This window comes from Apodemus sylvaticus, chromosome 2 (genome assembly GCF_947179515.1).
Source record: "Apodemus sylvaticus chromosome 2, mApoSyl1.1, whole genome shotgun sequence".
In the NCBI taxonomy this organism is placed as follows: Eukaryota; Metazoa; Chordata; class Mammalia; order Rodentia; family Muridae; genus Apodemus; species Apodemus sylvaticus.
This window is the reverse complement of record NC_067473.1, coordinates 42081826-42096484: the sequence shown is the minus strand read 5'-3', so window position 1 is coordinate 42096484 and position 14659 is coordinate 42081826. Positions and strand designations below refer to the sequence as shown.

Here is a 14659-nt window from a genome sequence, read left to right as displayed (position 1 = left end):
CTTGGATATTCGCTTTCCTCCTTTTATCTTTCTAAAGCTCAAACTCCAGGAAACGAAAAGCATGCTGTAATTCTCACTCTCCAGGAGAAGACAGAAAAAGCAAAGGAACCCTTAGTTTAAACATCAAGCTATGAGGACTCTCTTTTCTTTCTTAGGTTTCACATGACATTCAAAAATTGTCATTGAGACATGTTAACCATGCTGGCTGATGCTCTTGAGACACTGAGAAAAGCAGCTATACACCCCTTATCAGCATTTCTGAAGAACTACCTGAACTCATTTTTTTCCCACATTTTTAAAAACTGTAATCCTTGAATCCATAAAAGAGCAGAAATGAATAGAGGCAAGTTTGAAGAGTCATTTAAGCAGAAAGGCAGGACAGATTTTTCCCACCTCTGACCAACTGCATTGTCCTCTGCGTCTGGCACAAGTTCCTAAGCAGAACGAACAAGGACAGAGCCCTTCCATTGTGTAGCAGCTACAATGAAGAGCAAGAGGAACGAACTTTTAGAGCTTGACTTTTCTTGTGGGCTGATGTGTGCGAACAAGAGCAACAAAGGCAAAGCCTCCACTGCTTTAGTTAAACCGGGAGCACAGTCCTTAGTCCAACAGCTCTGCTTCTCACACAACGGACTCTGTTCCGCTGTCCTCAGCATTTTTACTCGCCTAATGCTATCACCTCAGGAAACTTGTATGCCTAGCATTTCTTTATCTTTAGACCATCTGGCAATCCCTTTTGTGTTTTTGAGGTACACACAGTATTTCCACAACTTCAGCCAGGATGAAGCATCTGGAAAAATGCCACACTATAGAAACAAATTGAAAGCATCAGTTTAGAGGTTACAGTATCTATTGTCTCACCACTTGAAAGGAGCAAATGTTCTGCGAAGATAATTTATCAAGAAATACCAGCACTTTCTTGGTCTAACTTTGTAGTTGGTCTACCTGGTGATACTCCTGGAATGTTGTGTTAAAAATACAGAAGTGCTTCAAAGAGTCATCTTGGGTTAGATTCAGTGCTTAGGAGAACAAAAGGAGGGAAAGTCTCAGAGAAAAGGGCAAACACCAGCAGAAATACTACAATTCTTCTGGCTTCTGTCTCAGTAACAGCATCTCTTGATTCACAACAGCTTTGGGTCATGTTGACCATAACTGTTGTTGTTTCTCCTCTGCAACAGGAAGTCAGCATGTGTAGTAACACACAGAGAATAGCACTAAGTAGCAATGTTAGAGATGCTATATTGCCTGTCAAAAATTAAACCTTACAAGAATCTAGATTGATCTGACATGGTTCTACCTATTCAAACTCCAAAGGGAAAAAAATCACAGTGCTTCAATTTGCAATTCCACTATGTCCTGCATCCGAGAGCTTATGATCTCACAAGCATCTTCCACGTCTTGCAAAGCATTTATCCACGGGGTGCTACCACTCACTCGGAGATCAAGTACTGAAGCAGGACTACAAAGCCAGTCACAAGGAATGACCCAGGCTGCTGCTACAGATTGTGCTTCAGGGAGACACTATCAAACACTTCAAGAAATATACATCATACAGAATCCCAAACTTTGGGAGATACTTTCATTCCATAGGCTACATTTTTTTTTTTTTTTTTGCACAGTAGATGAGATGGTAGGACCCACAAAATATACTTTGCACAGTGATATGAATTTCTTAAATATGCCAAATAATGATAAAAATGTTAATTCGTATTGCTGTTTACGTTTCTGTGCTCACCTGTGTTATCACCCCGAAAGCTTTCCTCCATTCTTGTAAGGTCATTGAATTCCATGAGACACCGTCAATCTGTATATCGCCTTTAATGCTCAACAACCGTAAAAATGCTGACAGCAAAGTACTTTTTCCTGAGCCAGTTCTTCCTAAGAGCCCCACCTAGGAGGAAAAAGTGATGTGATTACTCTTGCACTAAGGATAGCACCCTACGTATCCACTCAGTGCTCTTCAACTGAAAGCAGTGGGAGTGTTTCTCTTGTCATCTGGCCACTTAAGTCTTTTACACACTCCCAATTTTCATCATTATCTGGAACTGACCTAAAACTGATCATAATCTGCAACTGCAACCAGAAACTGGCCATACAGGATTTTATTCCTGATGTGGGCTTCATTGACCACTGGCTTTTACTAATGAGAAAAAGGGAGAAAGTGTCCATTTTAAGTCAAGAAAAAGTAAACAAATAGTATATCTTGATGCACATCAGCTCTATGGATGGGCTCAAACTAGGAGCAGGGACCTGTAACAAACTTAAAGCTTACTCAAAATAGGCCTACTATTAGTTACTGTCCTTGGACTAAATTTACATTCTCATTGGTGGGGCAACAGTTGTCCAGCATGTACAAGGTTGAGGGACCTGGGCCCCAGCATTGAAGAGGGGGATGGATTCTGCCCTTAAGAAATGAGCAGTGTCAAGTTCAGGCCTGATGATAGAACACGGGCATGTTCAGTAAAGTTTATACTCACACAGAATGCAGGCTGAGCAGTAAGACCACTCAGCTGCTCAGCAGTGTTCCAATCTAAGCTAACATATGACTCTTCTGAAGGCAAGAAGGAAACTCCAGGAAGCACAAAGAATTATCAAAGAACCTTTTCTCGCTATTCAAAGACCACAGCCGCAAGAGCAGCTTCAGATTAAGGCTAGCTCCCATTACACATCAGTAGTCCAGGGAGCCCTCAAAGCTCACACTCTATTCTGATATAAGCTCAGCTCCTTGCAGTGACTAACTTATCACAGAATAAACTGCAGTACATATGCAACACTTAACTTTGTTTCCTGCTGTTCACATTGGCCCTTTATTTCCTATTATTGACCTCTTTAGGGAGGAAATGGTCTTCTGAAAAGTGTTCATCACATATATGTGGCTGGTGAAAAACTGTTTTTAATAAACTGCAAATCAGTACTTTAAATAGATTATAAAATGAATTTCTAAATATTTACAGATTCTAATCTTATTTCATTGTAGGTTAGCAATAACTTATAGACTCAAACCATGGCAAGGGCCACAACCAATGAAAAGAACAATAATTTACTGAGTGAATTACTTGGCAATAATGTAGACCTTTGTGATAAGCTGGTAAAGAACAGTGACAAGAATAATTGCCTTCCTAACCATCAAAAGAGCTCTACAAGCTAATTTCTATAAATCATTGTTCTTGGGAAAATAAGCAAATGTTATGAAGAAGAATTTTGTAATGATTTATTTTCTCCTCCTTGTATTTACATAAAGAATATAAATTCAACAAAGGTTGCATAGTTTATTCAGTTTTTTTTCCAGTTTCTCCATGTGGGATGATGGTGTACTTACATAATAAATACTTGGATTAGCTGATAGTCAGTTTGGAGGGTGTAAGGATGGGAAAGCGGATGGCTGGAAGAATGGAGGAATAAATGGACCCATGTGCACTTGGTTTACAAAAGATGCTCAATATATACTGAGGCTGACTGAAAGACAGTCAGAGACTAGCAAATAAATGAGCATGCGTATTATTGCACCGTAAAAAGAAGCAATACAATGATTTTGTTCAATGACTAGATAAAATATGAATTTTAAAATCTGGAGGAATTCTACGCTTCATGCTTCCCTCTCTGTGCTAGTCGTACAAATACACATTCATTATACATTATGATTTTCCAACACTGCAACGTTAAATAAGTTAAAGAAGAATAAGTCAGTGCAGGTGATAGATAGGAGAAAAAGAGAAAGTGACAGTGGAGGTGGCGGAGGGCTAAGCCCATCCACAGGATGGTTGGTAGAATGTACCTCGATGTACTCATCCCTGGTAGGGGTAAATGAGCTCACTGCATTTCCTGCAGAAGGAAATACATGTTCAGAGAACTCAGTTCTTATGCTGGCATAATACTGGGCTGAGATGCAATCAATAAATTCTTTCTTTAGCTTTGAACCCTTTGGCTATTGCTCTGGACTCCTCACATCAAAGTGCTGGCAGATATTATGTCTGACCAGTTTTTCAACAGCAAGGAATCTAATTGATTTGTACCCTAACAAGGTTGTCTGGTTGAGTAATTGTCACATAATAATTATCTTTTTATTTGTAAGAGTACTTCCTGCAGACAAGCTCTTAAGATGTGTCCTAAGTATGAGTCAATGTTTTTCAGTAACCTCAATGCACCTCAACTCTACAAAATTTAGATCAACATAACTCGAACTACAATCTGGAGAGCTAATCAGTGCCAAACTTGGTAGAAACAGGAATTCCATTGTGTCAAGGGTAGAACAGTTGTGGCTCAGTCCCTTTAAAGAACCTTATCTGCACTTAAATAGCAGAGGGAAATGCACTGTAATTATTTTGTTTCCTTGTGGTCTCCAGAAACCAAGACAGACAATCAAATGAAACATCAGATTCATGGGTGATTATAACTGAGACTCTTATATGTTCACACATCTGTTTAGTATTAATAAGACACAAAGGCTGCTCAAATTGTTAAAGGATTCAGCAGCCTTACACCAGATTTTATAAAGACAGAATGGAGTGTACTTTCAACAAATCCAACACATATTTATTCATTTGATGAGAACATTGATATTCTTTTTGGGTTTTATTGTTGTTTGTTTGTTTTTGTTTTTTAAGACAATGTATTTCTGTGTAGCCCTGGTTGTTCTGGAACTCCCTCTATGGACCAGTCTGGCCTTGAATTCACAGAAATCCCCCTGCCTCTATTTCCCACATGCTGGGATTAAATGTATGTGCCACCACTACCTGGAAAGTCATTCCATCTTAAGTAAAATGTTGAGCAACAAACTTTCTGTCAGAAAGGTAAAGCCACAGAGCAAATGATTGTGCCCTAGAGCTGGAGAGAAAGACAAACATATAGACAGTTACAGAGACCAGCAGAAACCAGAAAGCAGAAACCTTGAGGGAGCTAGTACCAGCCCTGAAAAGGTGTCCTGGGCTCATTGTAGACCATGGAGCGGAAAACAAGTCCTGGCAGCCTCCAGTAACCTCACAGGAACACTGGAGGGAGTTTCTCTAGCTTTCAAGCAACTCCACAAAAGAGTGGTCATTCTGAGATATACCAGAGAACTGTCTTCCATTTAGGACCTGTCTTGAGTGAGGCTATTTTATCATTTTTAACTTAGAGATTTTTCCAAAAGCCCAGCCTAACTGACTTTAGGAAATAGAAACACTTAGTACCAGCCCACTCTAATCATTCTGTACTACCTAAAGGGGTGACCAAGCTGGTAGCACTTAAAAGCTCACAGCTGAAGATGTAATTTCTCTAAGATAATCACGGAGCTACAGCACTCTACACTCCAACACAATGTATCCAGCCTATTACTAACAGCCTATTATCACAGTCCCTTTTCCCAAGAACATCATCTATGTTTCCCTTTCAAGAAAAAAAATTGAGACATGTTGAAAGGAAAAAATGAAATAATAAACAATATTAGGATAGAACAAAGCCAGCTGTGACAAGGACACTGTAATTAATAGGTTGGGGAGTCAAAACAACTATAACTAATGTGATAAGGGTTTTATCATGAAAAATTTGGCATACAGTAAACAGAGAGGTGTCATTCTAAGGCAAACTCAAAAGACTTCTACAGCTCTTCCTAAAAAGCAAGCCAAGCAATCAAACAAAAAACAACCAAACAAAAAACATGTACAACAGAGATGGAGTATGCCTTGAAGAGCTCAATAGTAGTTTAGATATGCGTGATGAAAGAATCTCTGAGCTTGAGGATGTGTTACTAAAAGCAGCCAACACCAACACGTGTCTGCACAACAACAACAACCCCCCAGCATATCTGAGAATCATGGCACAACTAGGAAATGGGTAACTTGTATATAATGCAAATACCAGAAAGAGAAAGAAGACAGAAATGAAGAAAGAAGAAAAAGAAAAGGATGCTAAAAAGAAAGGATGGAGGGGAATATTTCAAACAACAGTTACTAAGAGGGTTCCCTCAAAAATTAGTGTCACATACTCAATTCATACACAGAGAAAAATAAGCAGAATGTTGCTTAAAGCCAAAAAAAAAAAAAAAAAAAAAACCCATACCACAACACATCATCTCAAAAGTACAAAAGTTTTTAAAGAAATCCTCTTGAAGAAAGCCCAGAGGAAAACTATATTATTTATTAAAAATTGAAAGAAGAATTACTTATAACTTTAATATAATTTCCATAAAATCATAAAAAATGAATGGAGTAAAGAGGAAAAGTAAAACTCCACCAAACTAGAATTGTAAACCTTGTGAAGTTAACTTTCAAAACTTAAGGTGAAGTAAGATATTATCAAACCAACACAGAAACAATGTGCTATCAACCGGCTTATCTTGAAAGATATGTTAAGAGAACTTACTCATGAAAGACACAACTCAGAAGTATAAGAAATTGCAAACTTGGAGATAAATTAATAAAGGAAGCATTTTAGAAAGTAAAATGTTTTTCATATTTTTTATGGGTCTAACAGAAAAGCTTAAAGTCATTTTAATAACATCTATTTGTACATATGATCTGTAAATACACAAAATGGCCCATAAAAAAAATATAAGACACAGGAGGGAATGATTGGTACTACAGCGTGCTGATGCTATTTATGTGATAACATTATTCTTTTAAAATGGACCTGGATTCATTGTAAATATATATTGTGAACTCTAGAGAAACTCATAAAAATTATAAAAGTAGGATTACTATGTTAGAAAATGAGAAAGACTTGGAGTCACGAATACTAAGGAACAGCAACAGAAAGAAAAGGATTCAAGGTAAAACTAGGGGTAAAGAGCAAGAGTAAGGAACAAACAGCAGAACAAGCTCTAACGGCCGCATGTGTGCCTAGCACTCTAGATGCTCATGGTCTACGCACACCACTTGAGAGACATGGACTGACAGAGTGGCTCAAAGAACTACACATTGCCCACAAGAAATCACTCAGGTTTAAAGTTTCATGTAAGTTAATTAAGGGATGGATCAATTTACACTGGGCCAATAAACCAATTTGGTGTTACTGTTCATAGTGATAGTTGTATTTTTGGTGCCTATTGTGCATTTAAAGGCATCTGCAATTGGAAAATCTGTAATTAATTACATATTTGCAAGTATAGTCACATTTAAATACAATCACATTTACAATAACCTGTTGTATAGACTCTGTAATTCAAATTTCATATGAAACTTAATAGCTTTGCACAGTCACACCTTCAACTATGTATAAAGAATACTGATTGTATAATTATGTTACAAAGAGTTTTTACAAACACATTGCTATGGTTGTTGTGACTCACTAACAAAGCAAGTAATGCTGAAATCTCACCCTCTGTCCAGGACTTATTGAAAAAGAAATGTTCTCTAATACAGCATTCCCGTCATCCACGTATTTCACAGTAAGGTCTTTGACAACCATTTCGCCTCCAGAGGGCCAGATATCGCTTTTCTTCACATGCTCATTCTTAATGACTAAAACATTAGATGATTCTTCTTTCTGTAGTTCTTTCGTTATCTGTGTACACAAACTTTCTTCTGTTTGTATATCAATAAACTTAAAGACTCTGCTCACAGATCGCATCTGAAATGGAAACAACAGTTTGTGTGTTTGAGAACTCTAGACAGTGCCATAATTAGCTTGAGGTTGCCTAAAAAATAACCTTTAAATTATGATGCAAGCTACCTGTCACTAGGTTATTTGTCAGGGTTTTCAGTGAAGTAACAGGAAATAATTAGATATAATTAAATGCTTAGCCAATGAATCAACTAAGACACATATAATTGGGTTCTGTAGAGACCTGTTTATTTTTGTGATTGCTTAAATCTCAGTTACACAGTCCATACACAAATAACCTAAGTATTCTGAAGGGCATGGATGATGTCAAAGGGAAATATTTTCCCCACTATGACAGTACTACACAGTATGTTGTAGGATAATGTAGCACTGCAGACAGTATTGCCTCTCCAATTTCTTTAACAACTATCTATAATCCTGTATGTCAACTCAGTTATTTGTAGACACCTGCTTAGTCAATTCCTTTTTTTTTCTTTTTCCTTTTTTTGGTGTTTTTTTTTTTCAAGACAGGCTTTTTCTGTGTAGCCCTAGTTTTTCTGCAACTCACTCTGTAGATCAGGCTGTCCTTGAATGTATAGAGACCCATCTGCCTCTACCTTCTGAGTGCTAGAACTGAAGGCATGTACCACCATGGTTAAGTTATTGTCCAGATAAAAAGTGAAAAAATTTACACTTCTAATAAATATTACTTCAATTTCCATCATTAGCAGAATGTGACCATATAAAGGTTATATTTTCAATTCCACCGAATTGTGGAAGAGTGGGTTCTTCTTCCACCATCTTAGAGTACAGTGCTTGGGCCTGGTGACCATGTTGCAAAATAGGCAAGATAATATACACTGACAGCTAGGTCTTCCTCTTATATCCACATCCCTGTCCAAAAATCCCCTTTGCTGCCTGACTCTTTCCCAACTGGAAATCCTGCCTTCTGCCCTTGCCTCAGCTTACTGGCCATACCATTTTTATTGACAGGTGATTCTTCTACACAGTAGAGCAGAGGTTATTGCTGCAGTTTTAGTCTCACCCATCTATTTTCATAAAGTTTGTAAAACTCACTTAATCCTTTCTAAGTACTGTCTATATTTCTACATGATATTTAAGAACCATGGTGTCTAAGCGCTAGACAGTCACTCAAAATTGGTAATTATCATTATAGCTGTAGACTGACATACTTCCCAGTCTCAAGCTGCTGTTTGCTGTGCTTAGAAGAGTTATGAGGGAAGGAGTATGGGCAGCTCTGCCCAGGAAGGTTAGTCAGCCACATGAATAGGAAAAGTCTCTTTGTAACTAGAGTTAAATTACAATGAAGGTAAGGACTTAGCACCATTTTCTCATACTTTAAAGGCCAAGGACAAAAGGAGAGCCAGATGAGGCAGGTGCTAAAACACTGAGTCTATTTTTTACTTATGGAGAAGAAAAGACAGCATAGATTCTTATTCTTTAAAATTGGAATGCCAAGGTAAAGTGAAATGTTTGCTTGAGATTCATGTGCTTCTAATTGTTGGTACATTAATTTTGTTAAGAGCTAAAGCTTTCCACTAAATATGTTGAGGAAGAGGTGATCCTTAAACGTGCTATCTTTATAGTAATGCTTAAAGGTACTAATCCAAGATAACAATGTTGATGGCAATAACAAAATGTAGTTCAATAGTTTCCTTTCAATGTTAATTTATAAAGGAGGCAACTCAGTTATTATGAAAATGACTCTAGATTTTCCTGTTCATCCTTTGTAGCTAATCATAGAGGTCATTACAGCCTTTTCAGGAATCCAGAAATGTCTCATAAAAATATTTGCTCTTTTTTAGTTAGTTCTTTAGAAGCCAGAATAACAAAATTATGCTTCATTGGACAAGCACTCCAAACTCATGACAATGGAGACATTGTTTCCCATGCCTAAATTGTTCACCAATCCTAGACAAAAATGCCATGATTGAACTTAGAAAGATTACAGGGGAGGATTGAAAGATAGTTCAGTGGTAAAGAGTACTGACTTTCTAGCAGACTTTGGTTTTGATTCTCAACATCTATAAAGCATCTAACAACTGTCTGTATCTCCACTTCCATGGGATCTAACACTATCTACTGTCCTCCATGGACACTAGGTATACATGTGGTAAACAGATGCAAGCAAAACCCCATATACATAAAATAATTACAAATCATTAATATCATCCAGATACAAATCCATAACTATAATAGTGACGTCCCTGCAAGATATACAAGTGCAATAGTGGCATAAGTATTATAGATTAACCAACAATTATCTAATTGGAGTTAAGACCTATTCCATGAGATAGAATACTTGACATATCTAAAGTGGGCAAAATCTTGACTGGGAAGGTCATGGGCTGTAGGTAAAAGCCTACTAATATCATTCAGCCTAATGAATATAACAGGAAAATGTCTCTTACTGGCATAATTAGTGCCTTACATAGCCACCATCAGAGAAGTCTTTCCTTGCAGCAGAAACTAATTAGCAAAATGATCCACAACTGGACAATATGCAGAGAATGAGAACCATTCCTCTCAAAACTAAGGGGTCTATAGGAAGAGAAGATAGCAAGTGGTGGGAGATGATTGCAAGGAATCAGTGTCATCCAGACACAACAGGATTGTGCACTTGTGTACTCACAGAGACTGTGATAGCATTCACAAGATCTCACATGTTCAAACTAGACAAAAATCTCAGTGCTGACAAGGGGAAGTGGACCTGTCTTACCCTTAACCAATAAACTATTTGCATTCGATACTTGCTAGGAAAGGAAAATCAATTTTTTAATGGTGTGTCACTGGTATATCTACCACACTCCCAATCAGGCCTCATGCATAGGAGTAGCTGGCAAAGATAATATGTAAGCATATGGAGGGGTATATGGTGGCCATATTTCTGCTCACTCCTACCCTAAGGGATATAATTACTAGTAAATGGAAGGACCACTAGCAAAGCATTTTTGGGCTGTCAATTATGTTTACATAAGTATTTATGTTACATACAAAAGATGAAGCTGACACTATGCTTCGAAGAAGATACAATATTTCAAAATCTAGAAGCTTAGAGGAAAATACTGAATTCTTCATAGGATATTTGATTTGTTATTTTAGATTTATTTTTTGTTAAAACAATTCATATTTATTTCATACAATGTATTTTGACCATAGTCTTTCCTCTTTCCTCAGTTCCTTCATTCCAGATCCTCCTCTCTATCTCTCTATCCACTCAATTTCATATTTCTTTCCTATCTCTCAAACCAAAACCCCTCAAAATTCAAATAAACTGAAATAGTAATTACCAAAGTAATTACCAAACACACACACACACACACACACACACACACACACACACGTTCTTTGTTATTCTTTGTCATACAAAGTTTGTGTTGAATTGCTGTCGGTCAGGAGCCCATAAGCTTACAAACCTGAAACTATTTTTATTTCAACCTTAATAGAAAAACTTTGCTAATCCTTGTGACATGACTCACATAAATTCAAAGCAAAAATGAATCTGCAAGACCGTTTAATCCAGTGATTTAAAGGCCTAGATACACATTAGAATCACCTGGGCACATTTCAAAATATAGACAACAGGTCCTGTCATCTTGCCCCAGGAGAAGAACTAATTTCCCTGGCCTTTGTGAACCTGAAGAAGCTTTATTCATGTGCAGCCAGACTGAGAGCCCATGATCTAATCCATTCTTCCATTGTACAAATGAGAAAACCTAAACCAGGAAGTTAAAGTGGCAGGTACAAAGCCCTAATCAATTTTCCAAGTTTATCACACAGTTTTGTACACTCCAGCAATTCCTGAGGGGCCTGTTAAGTTTCTTGTCTTAATTCAAGGTTCAAAATATCATTCTATTATGTTTTCTTTGTTGGCTGTAGTAACACATTGAGTTAAAGATCAGTTGTAGTAACTGCAAGGTTCAATGAATTTTACACTCAGGATAGGGTTGGTGTGTGGTTTTCATAAGAACTGAAATAATATCTACATATTGGTTAAGAGTTTACCTTTTCATATGGAAGGCTTCAGAAGAAAGAGAATGTCAAAGCTGCCAGCAATCTGAAAAATTTCTAACCAAACCATTTAATTTTACAGAAAAGGAAAACAAGGCCCTGAAAAAAACGAGGAACAATGACTTGCCTAAAGGCACTCAACTTCTTAGTGTCAGAGCCAGAATGAAATACAAGGCTCTCTGCGGTTGAATGGGTAATATGTCTTGAAAAATACACCACAAAGACTTGTAAGAACAACAACAAACCACAATCAAGCTACCATTAAAAGGAGGCCAAAGACAAAGAAGATAAATTAATTCCTCTGTCAGATCGGTATAACAGAAACTGCTATCAATAGAGGAACATTTGGTAACAGCAGTCATGAAGAAGAGAAATTCCTTTTTGTCCTCCCACATTTGACGTTGCTCATTCTACAATTAGTCACCTGATCCTTAGTAGAACCCAAAATAAACACAGGTGATGAGAGGACAAAGGAGAAATAGAGTGACTTTGTACTGACAGAAAACTCTTCTCAGATTGCACCAACCATGCAAGAACTTTCTGGAACTTCACTAATGGTGATCTAAATGGAAGCCTTGTAAGCTCCTTGTTCTTAACCTTGCAACTTCCTTCTTTTTACTAGGGACATACAGTTCAGTTCAATAATCTAGTGGAAACAGGGATGCTGATCCCCTGGTCTTCTTGGAAAACGAAGGTAATGGCATTGACATATTAAGGTTGTTCACTTTCTGTTTCTTCTGTGGTAGACAGTTCTGGAAGAATATGAGTTATCAAATGAAGAAATTATGTGTGAGCAACTCCTTAGTCACCATATGGTTTAATACTGCTAAGTTTAAAATATCACCTTTTACATCTTTGCTGGCTTTAATTTATTTATTTGGCCTTTCAGGCTAATGAAGGGAGTATAAACTTTGTATCATTTTAATGGTCACTTAAGATCATATGTGCACTCTGAGTTGATGTACAGGAACTCATACCACAGCATGTCAAATCTACTAGAAAAAAATCTAGCAGAATAGTCTATGGATGCATGGAGGTATCAAGATGGTAGCAGGATATATGTAGAGAGAAAAAGAGAGATGTACACTAAATATATGAATCTATAATTCATCAAGAGACAACTTTTGAAGCCTGGGAAGATAGCAATAGCTAGAGAGAATGCATGTAGAAAGAAGACATAGAAATGTAATAGAGTTGGTGAATATCCTTTCCCAATTTGATGGTTGCTGTTTTGTCCCAGGGAACCAAATAACCCTATTAAAAAAATGGGGTACAGATCTAAACAAAGAATTTTCACCTGAAGAAATTCGGATAGCTGAGAGGCAAACTTTCATTATTTGCAGATGACATGATACTCTCCCTAAGTGACCCAAAAAACTCCACTAGAGAACTCCTACAGCTGATAAACAACTTCAGCAAAGTGGCAGGTTATAAAATCAACACAAGCAAATCAGTGGCCTTCCTATACTCAAAGGATAAGCAGGCTGAGAAAGAAATTAGGGAAATGACCCCCTTCACAATAGCCACAAGCAGTATAAAGTATCTTGGGGTGACTCTTACCAAACATGTGAAAGATCTTTATAACAAGAACTTCAAGACTCTGAAGAAGGAAATGGAAGAAGACCTCAAAAAATGGGAAAACCTCCCATGCTCATGGATCAGCAGGATCAATATAGTTAAAATGGCCATTTTGCCAAAAGCAATATACAGATTCAATGCAATACCCATCAAAATCCGAACTCAATTCTTCACAGAGTTAGAAAGAGCAATTATCAGAATAATTTGAAGAGTATTGGTGTTAACTCTTCTTTGAAGGTATGATAGAATTCTGCACTGAAACCATCTGGTCCTGTGCTTTTTTTGGTTGGAAGACTTTCTATGACTCCTTCAATTTCTTTAGGCATTATGGGACTGTTTAGATGATCTATTTGGTCCTGCTTTAATTTTGGTATTTGGTATCTGTCAAGGAAATTGTCCATTTCCTCCAGATTCTCCAGTTGTGTTGAGTACAGGCTCTTGTAGTAGGATCTGATGATTTTTTGGATTTCCTCAGTTTCCGTTGTTACATCTCCCTTTTCATTTCTATGTTTGTTAATTTGGATACTTTCTCTGTGCCCTTTGGTCAGTCTGGCTAAGGGTTTATCTATCTTGTTGATTTTCTCAAAGAACCAGCTCCTGGTTTTGTTGATTCTTTATATGGTTCTCTTTGTTTCTACTTGATTGATTTCGGCCCTGAGTTTGATGATTTCCTGCCTTCTACTCCTCCTGGGTGAAATAGCTTCTTTTTGTTCCAGGGCTTTCAGGTGTGTCATTAAGCTGGTAATGTATGCTCTCTCCATTTTCTTTTTGGAAATGCTCAACTTCATTAGTCATTAGGGAAATGCAAATCAAAACAACCCTGAGATTTCACCTTACACCAGTCAGAATGGCTAAGATTAAAAATTCAGGAGACAGCAGGCGTTGGAGAGGATGTGGAGAAAGAGGAAGACTCCTTCACTGCTGGTGGGGTTTCAAATTGGTACAACCACTCTGGAAATCAGTCTGGCTGGTCCTCCGAAAACTGGGCACCTCACTTCCAGAAGATCCTGCTATACCACTCCTGGGCATATACCCAGAGGATTCCCCACCAGGTAATAAGGATACATACTCTACTATGTTCATAGCAGCCCTATTTATAATTGCCAGATGCTGGAAAGAACCCAGGTATCCCTCAACAGAAGAGTGGATGCAAAAAATGTGGTATATCTACACAATGGAATACTATTCAGCCATTAGAAACAATGAATTCATGAAATTCTTAGGCAAATGGATGGAGCTGGAGAGCATCATACTAAGTGAGGTAACCCAGACTCAAAAGGTGAAATATGGTATGCACTCACTAATAAGTGGATAGTAACCTAGGAAACTGGAATTCCCAAAACATAATCCACACATCAAATGAGGTACAAGAAGAAAGGAGGAGGCCCCTTGTTCTGGAAAGAATCAGTGAAGCAGTATTCGGCAAAACCAGAACGGGGAAGTGGGAAGGGGTGGGTGGGAGGACAGGGGTAGAGAAGGGGGCTTATGGTACTTTCGGGGAAGTGGGGGGCTAGAATAGGGGAAATCATTT

The 14659-nt window shown here is 37.7% G+C and overlaps 1 protein-coding gene across 1 annotated transcript in view; it reads right to left on the bottom strand.

Annotated features, from left to right (window-relative positions):
- Cftr (CF transmembrane conductance regulator) overlaps positions 1-14659 on the bottom strand; it is a 170083-nt gene that overhangs the window by 22440 nt on the left and 132984 nt on the right. The window contains exons 22-23 of the mRNA XM_052173280.1: positions 7294-7545; positions 1736-1891 (exon numbers count right to left, since the gene is read on the bottom strand). Of these exons, the coding sequence (XP_052029240.1) occupies positions 1736-1891; positions 7294-7545 (408 nt within the window). The remainder of the gene's footprint in view (positions 1-1735; positions 1892-7293; positions 7546-14659) is intronic.